This window comes from Schistocerca cancellata, chromosome 11 (assembly GCF_023864275.1).
Source record: "Schistocerca cancellata isolate TAMUIC-IGC-003103 chromosome 11, iqSchCanc2.1, whole genome shotgun sequence".
Lineage (NCBI taxonomy): Eukaryota > Metazoa > Arthropoda > Insecta > Orthoptera > Acrididae > Schistocerca > Schistocerca cancellata.
In genome coordinates this window covers 163,775,420-163,799,680 of record NC_064636.1, presented here as the reverse complement: position 1 = coordinate 163,799,680, position 24,261 = coordinate 163,775,420, and the positions used below count along the sequence as shown (strand labels likewise).

Below are 24,261 nucleotides of genomic sequence, written 5' to 3'. Positions count from 1 at the left end.
CGAATTTGAGCATCAGTGCTTTCTGTTAGCACTTGGAGCTCTGGTACTTTCTCAACACAGCTACAACAATTTAGAACTGTTATAGTGATGGTTCCTGTATCTACACTCTTCCTGTGTTCAGCCTGCACCCTGTGAGACTGAAACCCTTTTTGTGTTTTCCGAGACCCTCTAACCTAAAAAAACTGCCCAGTCCACCACACACATTCCTTGCTACCTGTTGTAGCCGGAGCCACCTCATGTGTGTAGTGGACTCCTGACCTGTTTAGCAGAACCCAAATCCACCCACCCAAGGTGCAAGTCGAGGAACCTGCAGCATACGTGGTCACAGAACCGTCTCGGCATTTGATTCAGACCCTCCACTCGGCTCTGTACCAGATGTCCACATTCGGTCCTGTCGACTATGCGGCATTTCACGAGCGAGACTGGCAGCCTTTACCATTTCTGTTAGCTGCTCGAAACCAGAGACGAACCCATCTGATCCCGAGTGACACATCATTGGTACCGCCGTGAGTCACCACCTGGAGTTGGCTGCACCCTGTGCTCTTCATGGCATCTGGAAGAACCCGTTCCATGTCTGGAATGACTCCACCCTGTATGCGCAGAGTGCTCATTGGCTTTCTTCTGTTTCTTGGCAGCCATGTCCCTAAGGGGCTCCTAACATTGGAGCTTGCAACTACCAATGATCCCACCCTATGTGATTGGCTGGATCTTGCATGCTGAGAGGTTTTCTCTGAAACAGGACATGCGACTGCATCTGGCTCGGCGACAATTTTAGCCACAGACAGCACCCGGAACCTATTTGTCAGACCGACCAGAGAGACCTTACATGTGGCCCCCTCGTAAGTTTTTCGCCACCTGCCACATCCCGAAGTGACCTCCCCACTGACCACCGGTGAGGGATCGACCTCAGTTCGAGCAGTAACTCGACTGGCCACCGGTGAAGGCCGATCGGAGGGATCGGACGTGCCGGACGTGCGTCGGCTCCCCGAGGCCGGCCGACAACGGTGATGCCCGTCCACTGCAGCTTCAAGCTGTGTAACCGATGCCATCACAGCTTGGAGCTGAGAGCGGAGTGTCACCAACTCGGCTCACAACTGTGCACAACAGTCTCACTCCCTATCTATACTAAGGACCGTGGAAACCTACACTGGTAAGACAGACATACTTACAGATGCATACTGCGTAACTCTACTGTAGTCCCTAACAAAAATGCAAGAACTTTGTTTAATAAATGAGATTAATATGCAGAGACTCAAAAACTGAACTACCAAAGCACTCAGATGAGACTTAATAATTTGCCCCTCATTAGAAACTTATAATATGTCACAAAATCGGTTTACTTTCTGATGTAAACAAAGACATGAGAACTGTGTCAATTAGAAATTAAATTAACCCACAGAAACTCAAGAAACTAAACTATCAAAGCACATAGATGAAATTATATAATCTTTTCCCGGTTAGCAACTCATAAGTCACAAAGCTGCTTCTGTCTCATCTCACTGATTATTCTGCTAATATTGGGCTCAAACTCTTCCCCACATATTTTCAGCACATTTCCTTAATTGAGTAAGGTATAAGATGTTTGATTGTTACCAGGTATTTATCTTTCCACAAGCATTTTGATTGTTTATGTATAATAGAGAAATGAAGTACTTAGTACTTGTATATTATTGTCTCATATCATTAAAGAGGCTGTGATCTTGAACATTTTATACATGGTGATTTGCAGGTTAAAATGATTTTTTTAAATGGGAATCGTAATATTTGATTTAACCTTTGAAAAGAGTGGCGAAACGTGACATTATTCGAAGCAATGGCAAGGTTCAATGAAGGTCAAATAAGCAAATACGTTTTTAGTTCTAGTAGGGATTAACTCGGAAAAGAGGAGGGCTACAGCAATATACTGTGGAAGGAGCATAAGCAGTCGCATATCGTTACCAAACTTAGAGGTTATTTGAAGGTTGAGTTTTGTTTCATGGAAATCCCTATTTGTGATGTTAGATTTGGAAAGAGTGAAGAGAGATTTCAACTTTAAGTTTTAATTAATGTGTTTATTGGCAAAAATAAATGTATCATAATGTGTAATGTTATTTTGACATTTACAAGTCAGAGTAAACATAAATAAAATGTAGATCATTGATTTAAAATTTTCTGAGTGAGTCCCCTCACTTCTCATTCCCTGGAATGTCCCTCCAGTTTGTATGTAACATTGTGTTTTGCTGTATACCTCCTCTGTTCCTTGTTAATCCGTACTAGAAATAAAAACGTATTTGCTTATTTGACCTTCACTAAGCCTTGGCATGACATTGAATAATATATCATTTTGTACATCAAATGTCCCACTCTTTTCAGACCTTGAATCAAATATTAGGTCATATGGCCAGTAGCAGGAAAGTCTGACCATCTTTACCACCTACAACGTTTAGGTAAAGCATTTTCTTTTATCTCATCTCGATCCCGACATGTACCAATTGATTAAAATGGTTGAGAGAGAGAGAGAGAGAGAGAGAGAGAGAGAGAGAGAGAGAGAGAGAGAGAGAGAGATGTACTGACTGCTTCATTAAACATCTTTGACAGTTTCTACAGTGGTCCTATCTGTAGGAGATACATTTCGAGTCGACGTCTCGTTCGGCAGGTACGACGAAGGCAGCATCATGGTGAAAGTGGGACGTGAGGAGCCGGCAGTGTCAATGGATGCCAACGGCGGGAAGATAATCTGGGCGCGCCACTCGGAGGTGCAGCAGGCGAACCTGAAGGCGCTGGCCGAGGGTTCGGAGGTGAAGGACGGCGAGCGGCTGCCGCTGGCTGTCAAGGACCTCGGCTCCTGTGACATCTATCCCCAGACCATCGCCCACAACCCCAACGGCAGGTGCGGCAGTCTGCATTACCCGATAAGAGAGAATCGGCTACTCAATTGCTTTTATCTGTGGTGGTCCTACACGAACTAAAGTCTACTAGTTTTTGTGTCGATCTCGAGTTTATCTGCAGGGGACTTCGAACAACTTGTGGAATCCGCACCGTGTCGAATTGCTGCACTGTGCAGGGCAAAAGGTGGCCTTCCATTTCTACTGTGACTTCAGCTGTTGAAGAATCTAAAATTTTTGTTGTTGTTGTGTTGGTGGTAGTGGTTGTTGTCTTATCATTGTCTCCAGTCTGAAGAATACAGCTCTCCACTTAGTGTATCTACATAACTCCTGAAACCTACACGTACACCTGCATATATACTGTGCAAACAACTACAAAGTGCATGGCAGGTGGTACCACATGTAAGGGTTGTTTCCCAATCTATTCACAAATGGGGGAATAATGATTGCTTAGATGCCTCTGTGTGTGCTGTGATTATTCTAACTCAAACCAGCTTACTGTAGTCAAGCTGTGGTCTCCTCCTACAATTTTCAATTCCCCACCCCCCACACCACCACCACCAGCACAATCACAACCACAACCACCACCACTTCCCTTAACTACCAGAACGTAGTGTTGTGTGTTGCTTCAGGATGTGTTCTAACACTGATCCTTTCTTTTAGTCATGTCGCACAATAAATTGCCGAAGTCTTACTTATGTAAAAGGCTAGGCTACTGACAAATACTTTCAAAGAAGATTTTGTAACAATAAAATTTATATTCAAACAGTTAAAAATCCAGGACAGAATAATGACACTATTATGAAAAAGATGGTTGCTGCTCAGCTTATAGCAGAGATGCGTGCTCACAATTAGCGTGCGACCCGCGCGCGCGCGTGCCCACACACACACACACACACACACCTGCCAAGGCCAGACTGGCCTCAGCAACCTGAAACAGTGGTCATTTGTGTGTGTGTGTGTGTGTGTGTGTGTGTGTGTGTGTGTGTAGGTCATCGTCATCTAATTCGGAAGAAGGCCTTTTGGCCAAAAGCTAACTTGCTTAACAATCTTTTTGTTGTGCCTATTTGTGACTCATCATGTCCGCTGTATAGTAAGTAGCAATCTATCATTTTTGCAATATTGTCAAATTATATTCCATGCTAACAGATTTATCTTTTTCAGAAAAGCATTTTTGCTGTTGCCAGTCACCATTGTACAGCCTCATTATTTCTGCTGGCAACAGTTATTTTGCTACCCAAATACCAAAGTTTATGTACCATTCTCATTTCTTAAATTAGTTTTCTTAGTGTCACGTGACTTAGACTACAGTCCATCACCTCCCCCTGTCCCCTCATTCAGCCGTGTCTAAAGTCTACATTCCTGTGCTGCCTCAGGCACGATTACAATGTCATTTCTCCTCTGTGGAATTTACTTACTTCTGTAAATTTTGCTTGGTTTGCTTTATTCCGTGCTTTATGTGCAGCTTGAATAACAAATACAACTGTAACATAACAACAAAAGGTAGCTGAAGTGAGCTGAGTACTTTCTGTATATTTACACGAGCAACCGATCAGCTGCCTTCCTTAACAGCAATTGAGGTGATAATTTCCATATAGTTTAAAGTATCGACAGCTGTTGTGGAGCCGACCAGAGTGGCCGAGCAGTTCTAGGCACTACAGTCCGGAACTGCGCGACCACTACGGTCGCAGGTTCGAGTTCTGCCTCGGGCATGGATGTGTGTGATGTCCTTAGGTTAGTTGGGTTTAAGTAGTTCTAAATTCTAGGGGACTGATGACCTCAGAAGTTTAGTCCCATAGTGCTCAGAGCCATCATAACCATTTGAGCTGTTGTGGAACGTTCATAAAATTGAAATCTGTATATGGTATTTGTACCTACTACTCGCAGTTCATCAGTAATTTGCTTCACATGTGCTAGTTTGTCTGCACTACATAGACTTCTATTTTAGTTGCCAAGTTAACTATTCCCAAAAGTCATGTCGTGGGATTCACTAACCTGCCCCTTTCATTCAATCGGTATTTCTCCTCCCCATTACTTTGACTAAAGTTTCTGGGAGACTTTTCTTCTTTCCTGTATCTGTTTGGGATCTCCTCATTTCATAATGTACATGACAACTTCATTTTGGTTTTGAATGGCTCCAGATTTTTTCCTACACAACAGTTACGAAAAAACCCGTAGTCGTGCTGACAAGTTATTTTGGGAAGTCATTGAGAGGGGTGTCACTGAGTGTAGTCGTTGGAAACTGCTGTGTACCTGGCAGAGAAAGCATTTTGGGTGCTAGAATTTGCCCACTGTCTGTCAGTGCTGAGCTTTCGGAGAGCTGTGACAGTTTACAACAGCATAACGAAAAGGTTCGAGGAATTCGCGCAGGTCGGTTGCTTGTACAGTGCGAAATGTTAATCGACTGGTCTTGTCAGACACTAGACTGTGTTAGGGGCGTGATGTGATGTTGGCAGGTTCCACGAGTCTCTCTGTTGAGCTAGTGCAGAACTGAACATCCCTGAGCTGATGGTGTGGAAAGTCCTTTGTAAGTGTTGAAGAGTGAAGCCATACAAATTGCAGCTCCTGCAGTCCATAAACTGTGACAGCAATTTTTAATCTGCCAGGAAGTTCCATATCAGTGCACACTCCGCTGCAGAGTGAAAATCTCATTCCCTATCCTTTGGCTAAGCCATGTCTCCGCAATATCCTTTCTTTCGGGAGCGCTAGTCCTGCACGGTTCGTAGGAGAACTTCTGTAAAGTTTGGAAGGTGGGAGACGAGGTACTGGCGGAAGTAAAGCTGTGAGGATGGGGTGCGAGTTGTGCTCGGGTAGCTCGGTCGGTAGAGCACTTGCCCGTGAAAGGCAAAGGTCCCTAGTTCGAGTCTCGGTCCGGCACACAGTTTTAATCTGCCAGGAAGTTTTCATATCAGCGCACACTCCGCTGCAGAGTGAAAATCTCATTCTGGAAACTATTTGCTCGATCTGCAGGTCTGCATCGATACGCAGGACCTTTTCAAAAGCGACTTAGAGGGCAAATTAATCTTCAGTTATGAAGCCATTTTTTATCTTTATAGAAAATTCAGCTGACACAACACCCACATGTCGGGAATGAAGAATCCGTATACAACTGTCAAACCTGTCGGAGATTTTGAGAAAGTTAATGTGTCGTGTCATGTACGACAACAGTCTGCGGACGAGAGAGAAGTGAACAATATCAGTTATCTCGACATACTGTAATTGTGGCTCGTGCCACCACTCGCAATCGACAGTAGAGATTTTACCTCCATAGTACGTGGCACCCCTCCACATTTCTACAGTCCCGTACGAGATCACCTGAAAGAGACATTTGCCACGTCGCCAGATAAGTCGGGTCACAGTCTCTCACTTGGGGCTCCTCGAGTGGCCGCCACAGTCGCCAGATTTGACATCTCGTAATTTGTTCCACTTGTGGGGTTACATTGTGGATAGCATTTGTTTCGCCTGTGCCAAGGAACGTCAAACATTTGCACCACTTCATTGCAGCAGCTGTTCTTACCACCACTCCCGATATGCTAGATTGCACTATCCTTTAGATGTATGCCCTGTCACAAAGGGTGAACACAAAGAACATTTATAAATACTTTAAAAAAAATTGAGAGTTTGTTTTTCACATTCTGTATAATTTGTTACATTGTTCTTAGCCAGTTGGGTGTACCGATATTGTGAAATATTTACTACCTCAAAGTTTCTGCCCACTCTGTTTTTCTTCCACACATTGTGTACTTAAGATTAATTCTGTATCAACATTTGATATTGGCAGTGTCGTTTAATGTACTCGTGAGCAGTTTTCACTGACTGTCTGTCGGCAGAGCATTTGTAACTCGATCCCCGACACAGTAGTGACCGTCGACTGCTTCCTCCGCAGGTTCGTGGTGGTGTGTGGTGACGGCGAGTACATCATCTACACGTCGATGGCGCTCCGCAACAAGGCGTACGGCTCTGCACAGGAGTTCGTGTGGGCCCAGGACTCGTCGGAGTATGCGACCCGTGAAGGCAGCTCCACTGTCAAAGTGTTCAAAAACTTCAAGGAGCGCAAGGCTTTTAAGCCCGAGTTTGGAGCCGAAGGTAATTGTATCTTTGTGCTTGGTACTGTAACCACAGTTTGTTCTTCAGTATGATCAGTAAAGCCTCTGATTTAGTGTAGTCAACTGCCAGTTGTCATTCGTGCTCCCAAACGCCCATTTTATTTGACTGCAGTGTATAACGAGATGGTACAGTACGTACAAAGCTGCCGTATTCACCCTGCTGTAAGACGAGGTTTGTTTTTCTAAACTCCACATTCAAAAATTACAGGATTATCTTACATTCACAGGCACCGGTCTCTGTTTTTATGTCGTGTAACGGCTTAACGTGGCGGATGTCTTACATTAATGATATGAATATAACAGAGGCAAACATTCCACGTGGGAAAAATATATCTAAAAACAAATGTGATGTGACTTACCAAATGAAAGCGCTGGCATGTCGATAGACACACAAACATATACACAAAATTCAAGCTTTCGCAACCGACGGTTGCTTCGTCAGGGAAGAGGGGAGGAGAGGGAAAGACGAAAGGATGTGGGTTTTAAGGGAGAGGGTAAGGAATCATTCCAATCCCGGGAGCGGAAAGACTTAACTTAGGGGGAAAAAAGGACAGGTATACACTCGCGCGCGCACACGCACACGCGCGCGCACACGCGCGCGCGCGCGCGCGCGCGCGCGCGCACACACACACACACACACACACACACACACACACACACACACACACACACACAAGCAGACGTTTGTAAAATGTCTTACATTTGCGGATGAAGCTTAGGTATATGAGGTCACACGCAGGTTTTATTTGACAATTTCGTTAGGGTGGGACAGGGAGTAGTGGCACCAGTTTTACCGAATGTGGAGGCAGTAGTGGCGAGCGGGCAGCAAATTTAGCTGTGCTGCTGACCGTGGGAATGCTTCCTGCATATCGTGCTCTTCGTGAATGTGTACGGTGTGTAAAATGTAGTTCTCTTCAATTCAAATAAACTGACTTAAGAAATTGGCAAATACTCAGCAGTAGCACACATTTCTACAGAGACAAATTAATTCTCACGTAGATTTGTTTGGCCAGAACACCTTAATTGCAGCGTAATAAGTGAAACACAAGGTTCAACAACACACTGCTTACCAGCACTGTTGATTTTTAATGTTAGCAACAAATGATGTAGTGTACTGTTAGCCTGAAGTGGTCCCATTTCTGCTGATGCAGAACTAAACAGCCTAGATGATAACATTGTTGTTGTTGTTCTGTTTTACTAACCCAGTAAGACTAAGAAATTGTTGCAATTGATAACGGATGAAAATCACAGACGTGACCCTGTTGAGAAACATAAACTTGAAAGTTGGTTCACGCAGACAGCACAAAACTAGTTTTGAGTTAATGGTTATTCGTGATGCAGAGGTGACAAACAACCAGAGAAAATGTGCCTGGCGACTCTTAGGACAGACACCTGGTATATTATTTTGAGCATGTGATGATTTACACCTTCGAGAAATTTTTGGAAAATGGTGGTTTGCACATAGCTGTATTGTTACTTTATTAAATAACCATATTCTGTCAGGAACGAATGATCCTCAGGCATCTATATGCCATGAAAAAGACCAAAAGCTAGCCACAGTTAATAACCACAAAAACAATGTACTTCTCAGCATTCTTGAACTGTTGTGTGCTTACAGTATGACATCATTAATCCAATGGATGACAAATCACATCTATTTGCAAGTATCATGCCATAAATAATATATTAATTCCAACTGTAATACTGCACTTCATACAGCGCACAATATGTAATGGGGCAAAACACCTATCAAGACTGAAGCGGCATGCATTTTTCAGTCGTAAAAGCATATGCAAAGATGTTAGAATTGTAACCACAGGTGCTACACAGGACAAGTGCATTATTTTTTAAAAAATAACAATAAAAATAAAAATATCTCAGGTACGAAGTAGACTTGCGGTAACATTGGTATCAGTGACTCAGCCAGCAAATTAACGGAACTAAGTGTAACAATGAGGACATTATTATACCAACAGAAAGATTGAACACATCATTTTGTCATACCAAATAAAATTTGCATTTAATGTATGGCTTTGATGCATTATATCATAAAATAAAATAAAACGTGTAGGGGACTGAATGTAGTATCATGTCGAACCCTGTCAACATTTGTAAATAGTTTATAAAGTTGTTATTTTATTTTTATAACTTTAGAGATGCCTGATAATGTGAGAATTGAGTACTTTATTCCTTGGTATCATACTACTGTAACAACATTCTCAAACACTGTAAATATCTGAAGATTAGAAACTACTGAACAAATATGTTAAGTTTTAACTGGAACGATGAGTTAACAGTGTATGTATCGTAATTCTGCTGCAAGTGCACCAATCATATTGTTTTCTTATATTATAAAACAATGGAAAATCCAGGATGGAATGTAACAAAGGCGCTACCCACCATATAGCAGAGATGCTGGGTCGCAGATAGGAACAACAAAAAGATTTTCACAGTTAAAGCTTTTGGCCAATGGCCTTTGTCAAAAATAGACACACACACACACAAACACACACACACACACACACACACACACACACACACACACAACCACTGTCAGGGACTACCCTGTTGCTGAACACGCTGCCAGACATGATATCCTTCATTTGAATGACTGCTTCACAGCCTCCGCCATATGGTTCCGTCCCACCGACACCAGCTTTTCTGAATTGCGCAGATGGGAACTTTACCTGCAATACATCCTACATTCCCGTAACCCTCCTGGCCTCGACCTTCGTTAGTCGCTGTGCTCACCCATCGAGCCCCTTCACGTTTTATAGATGGTTTTAAAAAGTTGATCCCTCCTCTCCCCATGTGAGTTACCAAACATTTTGTCATCTCAAACGATAGTGGACGAGAATGTTTGCTGGGAAGAGGAAATGGGTATAATAATTTACAAATTAACCTGCCACAAAGGATAATACAGTTGTTGACAATTAGTTTTGTTTTGTTAATTAAGAAAATATTCCAGCATTTGTCTATCTTGTTTCGTCAAAGAAAGATAAATTTTGATTCTCTGTACATAAATAAATAAAGGAAGGACTCGTGATCCATTCCTGAGTGGTAGGCCAATATTTTGTTTTTTTGAGTCGTGCATGAGATTTGAATCCTCAACGGCACCCATGTCACCACCAGCGCACAGAATAATTAAATGCCGAAAGGCTCTTTTATTTGACAACACTCCTCGCACACTGTCACTTTGTGGGCAAGGTTTCTTTCTAATTTCGAAGTTAGATTCTGCACAACAGAATCTGTGTAGTTTTAAAAAGTTGGTATTTCTTCATATTGTTCGTAACTGTGTAGTAGTTGCTGCCTGATAGTACATTTATCCCTGTCATCAGTGAGATACTTACTGGGAGCACGTAGCATCTCTTTGAAACTTGAATTCGACTCTGCTCTCCATAGTTTGCAAACCGTGCTCTCGCGTAACTTTAATATATTGACTGTGCATCCCATCGCCTCTTCACTGCTGCAATAAATGCCTTGTCTTCCTCACTCTACCCAACATTAATCACGTAAACTGCAAATTGAGTGTGACAGTACCTAGTCACGTGACTTGAGTTAGTTACTGCTATTGCCGCTTTGCCTTGCTGAGTAATAGGAGGCAGTGCAGACTGAATGTTTACTTTGTCCATTGTGTTTTGTTTTCTTCTCGAGTAGCAGAAACGCCATACTTTCCTCCTATGACACAGCTGACTTTCACACTGTTCAAAAAAATTTCGGCAATTATAGATTTTTTTTGCCCACACTGCCTGAAAAACAAGCGAAGCACCGAGAAAGGGAGGAGGAGATGAAATGAAACATGGGATGGAGTGTATGTGACATTGCAGTAATTACGAACTCCAGTCAAATTTAGAAAGAACTTTGCGTGTTGACACTGTACTCTCTTCGGTCAGGATGTACGCATTGGTCAGGTAGGGAAGGTTGTCGTAACTTGTCCCGCCCTTTTCCGAGTCGAACTGCCCCTCGATTTTCGTGACAGGCTTGCTATATACCAGATTCTAGATACTGGCACTCGGATAGAGTTGATGTCGGGGCTGGTCCTACGTATGTTCTATTGAGGACAGATCTTGGAATCTTGCTGGCCACGTACAGTTTTCACAGGGATACGTGATGAGAGTGAACGAGTGTTGTCCTGTCGAAAAATGGCACTGCAATACTCTCACAAGAAAGGCAGCATGTGAGGATGCCCGACGTCCTCGGTGTACTGTAGTGCACTGGGAGTTCCCTCGATCACTGCTGGTCGTGACCTAAAGTCGTACCCGACGGCTCCCCTCACCAAGACACCGCAGTAATACTGTCTCGTCTCTCCAAAATATTGGAAGAGTGGGGCCACTCTCCAGGTCACTACCAAACTGACGGTGGTCATTTGTGGTAGTTCAGAACTGCCAAACACGATGTGACGTCATTCGTCGGCAGTGTGCGCTTTCCGGTCACGGAAGCACTCCGAACACAGCGGTTTGTGTCGTGGTGTCGACGCCAGCCTACGCCCGAGACAGTATTTCCGCAGTCCGACTGCTGCCAGTATCTGGCTGACGGTGTGGGATGACAAAATGTCGCACTGAGTCCATTACTCATTCTCAGGTAGCAGGCACAGATGTGGAGGTGGTGCGATGTGCGCATTACACAGTACAGTTATAGTCTCTTGTTGCGGTCGGACACGATTTTTGACGCTGAGTACGGCTGCCCTCACATTCGTGTGAGTCCAATATTGGTGACTGTCCAACCCGAATGCCCTGTGAATCTACCGTATTTACTCGAATCTAAGCCGCACTCGAATCTAAGCCGCACCTGAAAAATGAGACTTGAAATCAAGGAAAAAAATTTTTCCGAATCTAAGCCGCACCTGAAGTTTGAGACTCGAAGCAGAGAGAAAAGTTTTAGGCCACACCTCCAACTCGAAACAAAGTTGGTCAATTGTAATATGAGACACAATTTAGGTCGAATAAATGACGATACAGCTACAGTAGTTTGGTTGTCGTAAGCTTAGCAGTTAAGCTTTACCAGGTAGGCATTGCTATGCGTCAGGCGCTCCGTCCGTATTTATACGGGTACCCTTCCTTTTTCACGTGCTTCGTCTGGTTTGAATTGATTGCTTATTTTTCTTTCATCTGATAAGTGCCGTTCTCTTTGTTATAGGTGTTTACGTCACTCTAAGCTGAAAATGCATTACTGTACTGTGTCACACATTGTTCGTCGCATTCTGATAATGAGTGTTTACGGCCTGTCGCCGCTCGCGGCATGGGTTGCTTTTGTGCGCGCTACCGCCGCTTAAGATTTAAAAAAAAGAAGAGAGAGGAATCGTCTCATTAGCGAAACAATGGCAAGAGACTGCTATTTGTTGTTACTTACACTGCTGCTTTCTTTGATAATGATCAACAAGAACCAAATAATAGGCTGCGTATGATGCAAGATGTTCTGAACGAGAGTTTAGCGAAAACTTTTCTCCGTTTGAAAATCTTTGCAGACGCCTCTTTAGTAATTATATTCTGCACAGAAATTAGTCATCTTAGATTTAAAAATCTAGTCAATTCCCGTGCTTCAATTCTGACTGTATCACTATTAGGCATAAGAATAATACGAATATAAACATGACATGATATGTATATTCTTCCGCGTTTGCTGTTGTTGCACTCTAGTTTCGTAGTTTATTGGGCAGAAAGGATTTAAATGACATAGCAGCAAACACGAAAGAATACACGGCAAAATGTTTATATTCGTATTATTCGTATGGTGAAGAGAATACTGCGTGTATTCACAATTCATAAAAGTTCCTATTAGCAACCATCTCTTCTCACAGGTAGGAAAAAATTCAGAACGTAGAGTTGGCCATGTTGACAAACATCCCAAATGGTCTTGCCAGTCGGATTTTCGTAGTACATTGAAATGCTGCTACATTCGAAGATGAACAATACGGAATCTGTATTTACTTCGTTGGATAATGTATGAAGATGAAGTGGTCGAAACTCGGGGCGGAGAAAAAAAAAAGCTTGTCTACCACCTCCTCCTCCTTTTTTTTTTTTTTTTTTTTTTTTTTTTTTTTTTTTTTTTTTTTTTTTTTTTTTTTTTTTTTTTATGCTTCGGCTTGGATTCGAGTAAATACGGTAGATATTGCAAGACTGGGACCGTATAATTAAATGGAGATCCACAATGAGGCCCCTTTCAAATTTTGTCAGGTCCTTATTACAACATCTCACATGATCACTGGGCAGCTCTGTGTCATTCAGTGATAGCACACCTGATGCTACTCACACCTCTTGTATACCCTAAGCTTATATGTAACTGTATTTTAATTATGCCTGTCTGCAACTTAACATTTCATCTTTACAGTAAGTAGCAATTTATCTTTTCCCACATTGTTTATATTCCAACCTGGAGATTTCGTTGTTTTATTTATCCCGCTTCTAACTTATGTACCGAATTTGACTGGAAGTTTTGTATGTGTTTCTGAGCTATATTGACCCCCAGCCCCCAACACATACTGTTTTACTATTTTGCGCTGGGTATTATCAGAAGGGCTACGTTATGTCACGTAGTTCAGTGCTGAAGGATGAAAGTTAGGTTATAAGATACCACCTGTCTTACATTATTAGGGTATACAATACTACAAAGTGGGTGGGGCTGAACAAATCATTAAAGAGATCATTAGAGAGCTACAAATGAAAGTGTGGTTTTTAATCACCAAATCAAAATAAGTAATGAATGTTGTATGGCTCTTTTTTTTTCTCAGCACTCTTAAGAAGTTAAAGAATAGAAAAAAAAATGTCATCCAGACATTTCAAAACATCAACAAATACTTACTTTGGGGAAAATTGATATGTGTGAACTTGATCATCAATATTTGGAGGGCAGCACATACTGACGGATTACTTTGTTGCATTTTGTTTTGTTTTCGAATAGCAAAAGCACCACACTGTTTCACTGTTATAAATAAAGATTCTTTTTTAATTTTTTTTTAGTAGTAAAGTTTTGTTTTTATTAAAGTTTCATCTATATGTGGTCTTTTGTATGAACAGTGTGGGCTTTTTCTTTGTCCAGGTATTATAAAACCTCAATCTTCTGCTTTCAGAGATTTGACTTTTTTGGGGAAAAATTGTCATACAAAAATATTCATGTCATTCTGTAATTCTTGCACTGTCATGAAATCAAATCGAACTAAACGTGATGATGACAAGAAGGGCAAAAAAATGAAAAAGACAGATAAACACAAAATCCAACATCACCAGTAGTATTTCTGTACTGCATTCATAGCAATTATAAGTACCACCTCTGTACCTCTGGCATCTAGTGATAGCTTGCTTCACCAGCTATAGATTCTGTTTGTTGTGAGGGGCAGCAATAAATTGTAGTAAAATGAATGTGGTGCCTTTTAGGTGCTGTGGGAAATACACATACCACCAAATGACATCATTTAAAAGGCCATTGGGAAGTATGCTTGCCACCAAAGTAATTTGCTTGTGGGGTATGAAAATGTACTTACCACAAAAGAAATTGTTTACTGCACTCATGAGAATATGTTGTATCACCTGCTGATGTGCCTCACATCTTGTAGAACATTGTACCAGGTCTATATAAGTGGCTACAGTGTCGGTTTGTGATTGTCGTGAGATCACCACTATTGTAATTTTTGAAGTAAGAATGCATTGCTTTGTTTCTACAGCATATAACGGTGGGAGTTGCTGCACATTGATATACTGCTGGAGCAAAGAGAGATCACAAAATTTTTAAATTTGGTGCATAGCAAGTGAGTTTTTACAGACATCTAACATCATCAAGAGAGTTAAAGGATTTTGTAGTGGCCACCCATAGCAACTCACAAACGGGCAGTGGGAAGAATACTTATAGCCATAGTTTTTGGTCCTGAATCACAAAAAGTAAAATTAAATATAGTCAGTTGATTACAATTCTGATTTAGGGATCGTTCAATAACGGATTAGGAAATCCAAGAGAGCACTTATAGTGCTGAAACAGTTTGCTGGTAGTAAGTGCCATCTCCTGCTGGGGCAGGTAAAGTTGCAGCTGTGTCCATCATGTGATTTCTTTGTCCCAGTTCATTGACGCAACAAGCTCGTGATTATTTTGCAACACCGAAAAAAATGACTTTCGAGCAGGATCAAAACTTCTGTTTCAGTGGTTTAACACTGAAACAGATCAAAGCTGAGTTGGATGAAGTTCACAGCACATCAGAACTGCTCACAATTTGGTAAAAGAGTTTAAGTGTGGCTGCCCACTGTAGTGGTTAAAAAAAGAGAGAGAGAGAGAGAGAGAGAGAGAAGAAAAGAAAAGGTTGAAAAGGTGGGAAGAAATGGTGAATAAAAAGGGGGTTTTAAAATCGTAAATGAGCGTGAAAAAGTGAAAGAATGAAATGCAAATCGGACTTTGTATTACAGAAAAGCTATCGGACTTCGTGATTCGGAAAAGCTATTGTTGGGGTGGTCTTTGTGGCGTTTTTGAGCAAAAGTTAAACCAATTTCCACTACAAAAATTATTGAAAAAGAACAGAGAATAACAAAATGTAACTGGCAGGGGGAAATGGCGTAGATAAGAGTTCATCCTTTACCATGTTAACATGTCTTCTCTCGTGCGGCGTCCAGGTCTTCAGAAATCTCCTACTTCATTTCTGCGTGAAAAGTCTGCTCCAAAATCTTGCAATTGTCCAGGAATCACTTATTTATACAAATTAAAATAATCTTGATACTGAATGCAATTTAATTTACTTTGCTACTTCCATCCTCCGAATTTCATAACAACTTCCACAATATGTCTACAAATTAAAATCAGATCAAGACTAGCAAATAAGTTTTTTTATGTCTGCATTAAGCTTCCGCTCTCGAGAGACAATAAAGTAACGGATAGAAAAACAAAAAAGAGTTACAATTTTAGTATTTTCTCTGCGATGGTATAATTTTTATCTGAGGGAACGAGTGTAGCGCGGCGAAATTCAAAGTTCCGCTACACCACCCACAAAATATGAACAGAGTTCTCAAGTTTGGTGGAGTGGCCACTGTCAGAATGATTGACAGAATCCGTGAAGTGGCTTTGAGTGATTGACGTATCAAAGTGCAGGAATTAGTTGAGGCCACAGGCATATCACACGGTACAGTATTTTTAATTTTACCAAAAAAGTTAGGTGTGAAAGAAATCTAGGCAGGATGGGTGCCGCATTTGCTCTCGTAAATGCGACCGTGCAGTTGACGCCGAGGCTGTTTTGGCACTTCTCGGTCAAAATCCTGCCAGGTTTTTGCGTCAGTGCGTAGCTGCGGATGAAATGTAGATACACTCCCGCACTGCAGAGACTCAGGAACAATTGTAACGGTGGGTTTTTGAAGGTGAACAGGCTTCGAAGAAAGCAAATACTGTGGAATTGGCTGGCAAGGTAATGGCCACGGGTTTTTTGGGATTCACACGGAATCATCTATGGCAGTACTTGCAAAAGGGACAAAAAATATTGCAGAATGTTGTGATTACACCAACTGAGCGATGAAATCGAGGAAAAACATCCTCATTTGAAAAAGAAAAAGGTGATCTTCCACCGTGACAATGCAAGGGTCCACACCTGCGTAGTTGGAGTGGCCAAAACTGTGGAATTAAAGTTCAGATTATTCCAGCATCCACCATATTCACTGTACTTGGCCCCAAGTAGTTCTCCACTATCTCACCCCCTCCCCAAACTTGAAAAAATGGCTCAGTGGATAATGATTCATATAGAATTAGGTGCTCAATCACTCAGACAAATTATTATTTTGCATACCTTCTGAAATCCTACTTTTTGGGTGGCTTAAAAAAATTTCAACAGTGTTTGGGAAAGTGTATGGCATTAAAATGGGATTATGTTGAAAAACAAAAATAAATTTCCCAAAATAATTTGTTCTGCTATCTTTTCCTAAGAATGACCCTCATATGATGGAAAAAAAGATCATTTTTTGTGGGTCACTATTAAAATATGCACCCGTCAAAGGGTTAATGTACAGTACCATTTCCCCCCACTAACATCAATGTCAGGATATCCATTTTCAGAATATTCTTACACAGAATGTTTCTATTCTGTTTATGGTTTTTGTGAATGCTACCATTTCTTATGTTTCAGAGAAAGTTTTGACAGTTTCCTTTTTGATTCCAATGTGAATCGGTCTCAAATCTCACTACGGGGCTCCGAAATTTGCCCGCAGTAAGATTTTCGTAAAGTTTAACGGCAGGGGAATCGTGTGCCAACAGGCATCTTCGGCGGCTTCCTGCTGGGCGTGCGCTCAGTGACGGGTCTGGCGTTCTACGACTGGGAGACGCTGACGCTGGTGCGGCGCATCGAGATCCAACCGCGGCACGTCTTCTGGTCGGAGAGCGGTGAGCTGGTGTGCCTCGCCACGGAGGACTGCTACTTCATCCTGCGCTACGACGCTGCCGTCGTGGCCAAGGCCCGCGCCCAGCCCGACACGCCCGGCGTGTCGGAGGACGGCGTCGAGGACGCGTTCGAGGTCGGTCACACCTGTCGAAATTACAGAACTTGTAGTGTGCTTTTTAAGTTAGTCGGCACTATCAGCCCCTCTGTGCTGGGCACGCTTACTTCAAGTGTGTGAGAAGTTCTTCGCAACGAGGCGCGTGTGATTGTACGTGATGCCGTTAAGCCCGTGGCGAACGAGGCAAACTAGGAAACAAAAATCTTATTAAACAGCATACTTGAGAGGGTAGCGGGAACTGCTAGCTATTTCAGTCTTACAATAAAGGGACTAAGGGAGGAAAGGGAAATGGAGCCAAGTACAAGTAATTCCCAGGTGTTTGTTACGTGGATAAAGGAGCAGAAACTTTTGTTTTAAGTAATGTCACCAAATACGTAATTTCTACATTCCATGTTCTTTACATTACATAGTAAGTGTCTAGTAATTAGTTACTCTGCTACACTACATTTTTTATTCCTTTTTAGACTTGGATAGTGCAGTCGGTAATAATGGGAGCCTTTATAAGATCACTTTCTTGTCCGACAGTCTGTCTGCTAAGGCACCTTTTTCTCTGCTGTGGGCAGAGGGATCAAGTTGAAATTTATGCCAATTAGTAAAGTCTACAGACCCTTGGTGACGTAAAAAATTTAAGCTTCCAAGTCAATGCTATCGAAAGATATGGCCGTTTATGTCTCATACTTCGATATTCGCAAACTCACTCGTCCGAACCTACGGATGTACTATCTGTATGCACAATTAAGTTTGTACGGAACACTCAGAGCATCATACTTTCCCCATTTTGTGTGTGTGTGTGTGTGTGTGTGTGTGTGTGTGTGGTGTGTGTGTGTGTGTGTGTGTGTGTTCAATCTTTGGTCTGTGCGATTTTTTGTTAGTACTATAGTGCGAAATTATTGACTTTGAATGCTTATGTATATATCCTGTTAATACATTCATTTTCAGTCTCAAAAGCTCAGCTTTATGTCATAGTGACACTGACAAAAGTTGCCAAATGCCTTTAGCAGGGGTCGCTGGTAACATAGGCTGAAAGCTTGGTCACATTGCTTCTGATCTCCTCAATCAGTTTTTGCAAGGTCAAGGTGGTAAGGTTCGGTTACAATCTATTATATCAAGAACTTTAGCCCCTACTTTAACTTCCTTGTGCAGGATGTCTGCTACTACTCCTCCATTCCTCTGTGCCTGAAGACTGGTTTTGCATTGTACCTTTTGCTATTAAAAAAGAATGGAATGCATATCAGTGAGCTATATCTGTCTTGAAAAGAATGTGGCATGTACTGTTCACTCTTTCTTCAGTTATTGGAATAACAGATAACTCTTACAAATGTACAACATGAGTAGGGTAACGTTCTGTTACATGCTTGATAAGATTCGTGGTGACGTTGCAAAGTAACTTAAGAAACACTCTGTGCAACTTCGAATAATTTCAGCATAACAGACATGTATCGGTTAATCTTCAATGCTGTCCTTCAGCATACTTGCAAAAAACAAAGGTAAAATTTAGAATAAAATACTTTTAACATGTAAAGCACAGAAAGGTGGGCCGGCCGTGGAGGCCGAATGGTTCTAGGCGCTACAGTCTGGAACCGCGTGACCGCTACGGTTGCAGGTTCGAATTCTGCCTCGGGCATGGATGTGTGTGATGTCCTTAGGTTAGTTAGGTTTAAGTAGTTTTAAGTCCTAGGGAACTGATGACCTCAGAAGTTAAGTCCCATAGTGCTCAGAGCCATTTCAACCATTTGAACTAAGGTGGAAAGATATACATACACACATTTGCAAGCTGTCTCACCTATATTAGTATAGTGCATTTAAAATTAGTGGCAACTTTTGACATTTGGATCACCAGAGGGGATGTAACGCCATTGCCCAGGTTGCCACATTGTGCACAGCAAGTACCATGTGGTGTTGCTGGTTAGGTGTGTATCTGCGTTCGTCAACTCTCTTTGTAAGGTGGTGTTTTCTGGTGTTGAAGTGTTCTGAACCCATCAGGAATTGTGAAGGAGTATTTTGTGTTGGTGTTGTATTAATAACAACAGTGCAGCATGTCGGAACTGAGGTTTGCATTAAAAGTTGTCATCCGAGAACACATTCACCAGTTGTGAAGATAAGGTTCTGCTGCAAAATATTCTTTGGAATTTGACAATAGTAATGGACAGTGCACATACCACTCTCTTGTGACGGATAAAGCTCCAACAATGCAGTGGACGAAAGCAGGTATTTTTCTCCGAGTAGAAAGAAACGTTCCATTGTATAAAGTTGAACGTAGCATGTATGAGCCAGAGTCAGTGGAATGTGTTGTGCTGTACAAGCCCAACACTCCACTCTATCAGATAGACAAATTAGCTAACGCAAAGGGCACAGTTTAATCAGGGTTCCACTGTATCGTGCTCATTTAAATCTGACTGAGAATATATGGGCCTAGTTGAAAAAGTATACATTCAGTGAGATTGAAATACTGACGGAAAAAAAAAAAAAAAAAAAAAGCCATTACAAATGTTATGTCCACCACTGCCGATCCCAAGTCCGGGGCCTCATTTCGCAAGTGATGAGGAAGGAGGAGGGGGAGGAGTAACACCTCGTTAAAAAAAACCTGGGTCCATCTGGCTCCGGATGGTAGCACCCTGTAAGGGCCCCTGCCTAGGGTTACTAGGTGAAACCTGGTCAACGGTCTCAAAGGCGGAAGAGGAAGTTCAGATTCCCAACGGCAGAGAGAGCGGAAGAACTACCTCCAGGACTCACAATCTTGGTTGTACATTTTGTGGCCTTTGGGCCACACCCAAAATAACTTTCATCAATCATGGAAGTGTGTGATGTAAACTATTTTACCCCAGGTGGACGTCAGCAGACATTCGGATTCTGGGGAGTCTGCAACATTGCACAAAGACAAGTCGGAGTGTCTTGGAATCTCATCCAAATTTCAGTATAGGCAATCAACATACCTAGCAACTTTCAATGCTAACTCATTGTTGAAAACCGGAAAACTAACATCTAACAGATACGCTAAAGAACCACAACATACTCATAACAGCCATTCAAGAAACACGATACATGGATACGGATACCTTCGATTCCGAAGGTTTTAGGATATACAAAGGGAAAGTGGGACCGAGAGTAATGAAAAATGTACCACATCTTGGGACAGCCTTTATAATCAACAAACAAATCTTGAACTCAATAGTTGGCTTTGATTCCCAATCAGAAAGAATCTCAAGTCTTACATTCACAAGCACAAACAAAATCTACACAATTATCAATGCACATGCCCCTATAAACGAGGATAACAGGAAAAACAAAGAAAAAGTGGAGGCCTTTTGGAATCATCTAGATGACATTATTCAGAAAATTCCAGATAAAAACATCATCATTCTTCTTGGAGATTTTAATGCGCAGATTGGTAAAGAAAAAAGATATAAGAAAATAGTTGGAAACTATCCTGCACACAAGAGAACAAACAGAAATGGTGTGAGACTAATAGAACTTTGCCAAGCACACAATTTAATTCTTAAATCCACAGCTTTCAAGAAACTACCGCGAAGACAAAAGACATGGGTATCCCCAAATCCTAGCCTTGGGGAATTTCAACTTGATCATGTGGCAATCAAGAAGATCTCTAGCAAAGAAATCATGAACGTTAGGGTACTCAGGGGTGCAAACTTGGATTCAGACCATTACCTTTCTAAAATTATGTTCAAAGTCATCCCAAACAGGAAACGCAGCATGAAACAAATTAAGGGTCGGAAGTATAGCACAGAAAAGATATTAAAATCAGATGAATTCACAAAAGCAACAGAAACCATTCAGACACAAAGCTGGGGGGGATATCAAGGAAAACTTCATTACTACAGCTGAACGGATAGCACCTAACAAAAAAAGTAAAAAACATGCCTGGTGGTCGCTGGAATGTGATGCCGTCATTGAAACAAGGAAACAGGCATGGCAAAATTGGCAATCACAGAAAACAGAAGAAAGTAGACTGAATTTCATTACAGTTAGAAAACTGGTAGATAAAGATATAAAAAGTATTAAGAAGACACACGAAAACAAAACTCTCCTCCAAATTGATGAAGAATTTGCAAAAAACAACACAAGGAGCTTTTACAGAACTTTCAAACAAAGGTTATCAAGATACAAAGCACCCACCCTCCAATTTCGAGATGTAAATGGGACCATCGCTCACAACAACACGGAAAACTGCAAAATACTAGCAGGCTACTTCGAGAAACTCTTGAATTGTGAACCCATCCTTGAAAAATTTGAATCCATTCCAAACAACCGTGAGAAGCCGGATTCAGAACCACCGACGACTGAAGAACTACTGAAGGTCATTTCAGAACTTAAAAACAACAAGGCGTCTGGAGAAAATCAAATAGTGGCCGAACTATGGAAAAAGGCTGACAAAAATGCAGTTACATCCCTAAAGTGTGTTTTCGATCAAATCTGGAAAGAAGAAGAGATCCCCGCAGAATGGAGAACAGCTCTCATCCACCCTATCCACAAGAAAGGTTTGAAGACAGATCCCAACAATTACAGAGGAATATCACTGCTGGATATAACGTACAAGATTCTTTCTAAAGTCCTTTTGAACAGGGCAGAGCCGCAATTGGATCCGAAAATCGGGGCATACCAGGGAGGTTTCAGAAAGGGTAGATCATGTTCGGAACAAATACTAAACCTCAAAAACATTATGGCATACCAAAAATCAAGGGCAAAGACATACGTAATCTCCTTCATTGATTTCAAAAAAGCATATGATCCGATTGATAGAGAATCTCTGTTATCAGTTCTGGAAGAAATGGGTTTGGATAAGAAAACAACTAATATTATAAAAGCGACCCTTACAAATACATTTTCGAAAGTTAAATTTATGGGCGAACTATCAGAACCCTTTGAAATAAAAACGGGAGTGCGACAGGGCGATGGGCTCTCACCGTTGCTGTTCAATTGTGCGCTTGAGAAAGTAGTCAGGGAATGGAACACAAATATTAAGAGTGGTATAAGACTGGGTTGCAAAAAGAAGAACCTTAAAGTAAATTGCATTGCTTTTGCAGATGATATGGCCCTGTTTGCTGAAACAATGGAAGAAGCACGGGAGCAAATCCTTGAACTAAAGAAACAAGCAGCTAAAATTGGTCTTCACATCTCCTCTGAAAAAACTAAGATATTGACAAACATCAAGCACTCATGTAAATACCTCAAAGTTCAAGAACAGAAGATTGAAATAGTAAAAGAATTCAAATATCTCGGAGAATGGATTACTTGGAATGCTGGGGAAAGCAAAGCAATGGAATCCAGAAAAAATAAACTTGAATTGGCCTTCCAACTAACAAAAAATACATACAACAAAAAATCCCTTTCATGGGGGTCCAAAATTACACATTACAAGACAGTGATTAAGCCAGAAGCACTGTATGCAGCAGAAACACTTAACATGAATTTCAAAGGCCAAATGGAGAAACTTGAGGTAAAGGAAAGAAAAATTTTAAGAAAAATCATTGGGCCAAAATTTCAAGACAATAAGATTATATACATCAAAAATGAAACTCTCTACAAGAAAATTGAAAAACTTTCAGATTCTATGCGAAAAAGGAGAATAAATTTTTATGGTCATCTTCTCAGAATGAATTCCAACAGATTAACTAAACAAATCTTTGACTTCTTCCGTAACCGAAAAACGAAGCCCAACTGGTTTAAAGAAACTGAGAAAGACCTAGTGGAATTAAATATTTCAGAAAGTTCACTTATTGATCGAACTGCTAAATTAATTACTAAAGATGAAAACATAAGGTTCCAAGACAAATCCACACAAAAGTCCAAATCCTTCATCTCGGAAGAAGAGAGGAGAAGAAGATCAGAAAGAATGAAGAAATACTGGGCCCTAAGAAAGGAACAACGCACAAAGAAATGATTGATCCAGCATACCCCAAAGAGGGTGAAACGAAAGAAGAAGAAGAAATGTTATGCCACAGGACTATTCTCAAGTTGTCAGCAGTACCAAGAAAGTAGTTGAGGGGAGAGATTCCTGAAGGACTGTGACAAGTTTTGAGTTATAAGTAAATTCTCTTGTTGCCATGTTAGAAATCTGCTTCTTTTGCCAAAACACAGCAGTGTCACTAACTGTGGCTGCAGGTGAATATGCATTCTGGGTGTTCACAAATTTTTAGATTCAGAAAAACGTGAAAGTGTGAAATTAATAGCATCTGTTTTATAACAGTTATGCTAATCAACATATTTATACAACTACAGGCACTGCCAATAATAATAATAATAATAATAATAATAATACACATAACTTGTCAAAAAATAAATAAAAGAGAGAGAGAGAGAGAGAGAGAGAGAGAGAGAGAGTTGCTTTTGTGGAAATCTGTTGTTTTGTACATAATTAATTACACTTTAGGGCAAGTATGAAATAATGTTTAAGCTTTCGCTACTCTTTGTGTCACTCTTTTGTGTAAATAGGTGTCGTTTTATTTTTTCGGACAAATGTACAAGATCCCTAATACGTGCATTAGTCAACGAAGTAACTTCTGGGCTGACAACACATTCTTACCTTGTACCCAAACAACACTTTACACTTATTATATACTTATTTGTTAAATGTTCACTTGTAGAACTGCCTATTTGACCTCATAACTGATCTGGTCTTAGATGACCTAGTTCCTTTGCAACTAACTTTACCTGGTAATTTTTTTTTTTCTGTTGGCACTTAAAACAGATTCAACAGAGTTTGTGTTGACACTACACACTATAGCCGATTCTTGCACAGTAAACAAAAAACTCCAAACTCTAACTGCCATTTGTGGAAATGATTAAATCCAAGTAGTACTGTCTACCAACGTAGCCACTTGA

General features: G+C 41.2%; 2 protein-coding genes across 3 annotated transcripts in view; both read left to right on the top strand.

Annotated features, from left to right (window-relative positions):
- Positions 1 to 24,261, top strand: part of LOC126108506 (uncharacterized) — a 369,053-nt gene that overhangs the window by 238,054 nt on the left and 106,738 nt on the right. The gene's annotated exons all lie outside the window — the stretch shown is intronic.
- Positions 1 to 24,261, top strand: part of LOC126108505 (coatomer subunit beta') — a 174,399-nt gene that overhangs the window by 56,054 nt on the left and 94,084 nt on the right. For both annotated transcript variants that reach the window (XM_049913771.1, XM_049913772.1), the window contains exons 7-9: positions 2,636 to 2,869; positions 6,751 to 6,950; positions 17,183 to 17,439. In XM_049913771.1, coding sequence (XP_049769728.1) covers positions 2,636 to 2,869; positions 6,751 to 6,950; positions 17,183 to 17,439 — 691 coding nt within the window. The remainder of the gene's footprint in view (positions 1 to 2,635; positions 2,870 to 6,750; positions 6,951 to 17,182; positions 17,440 to 24,261) is intronic.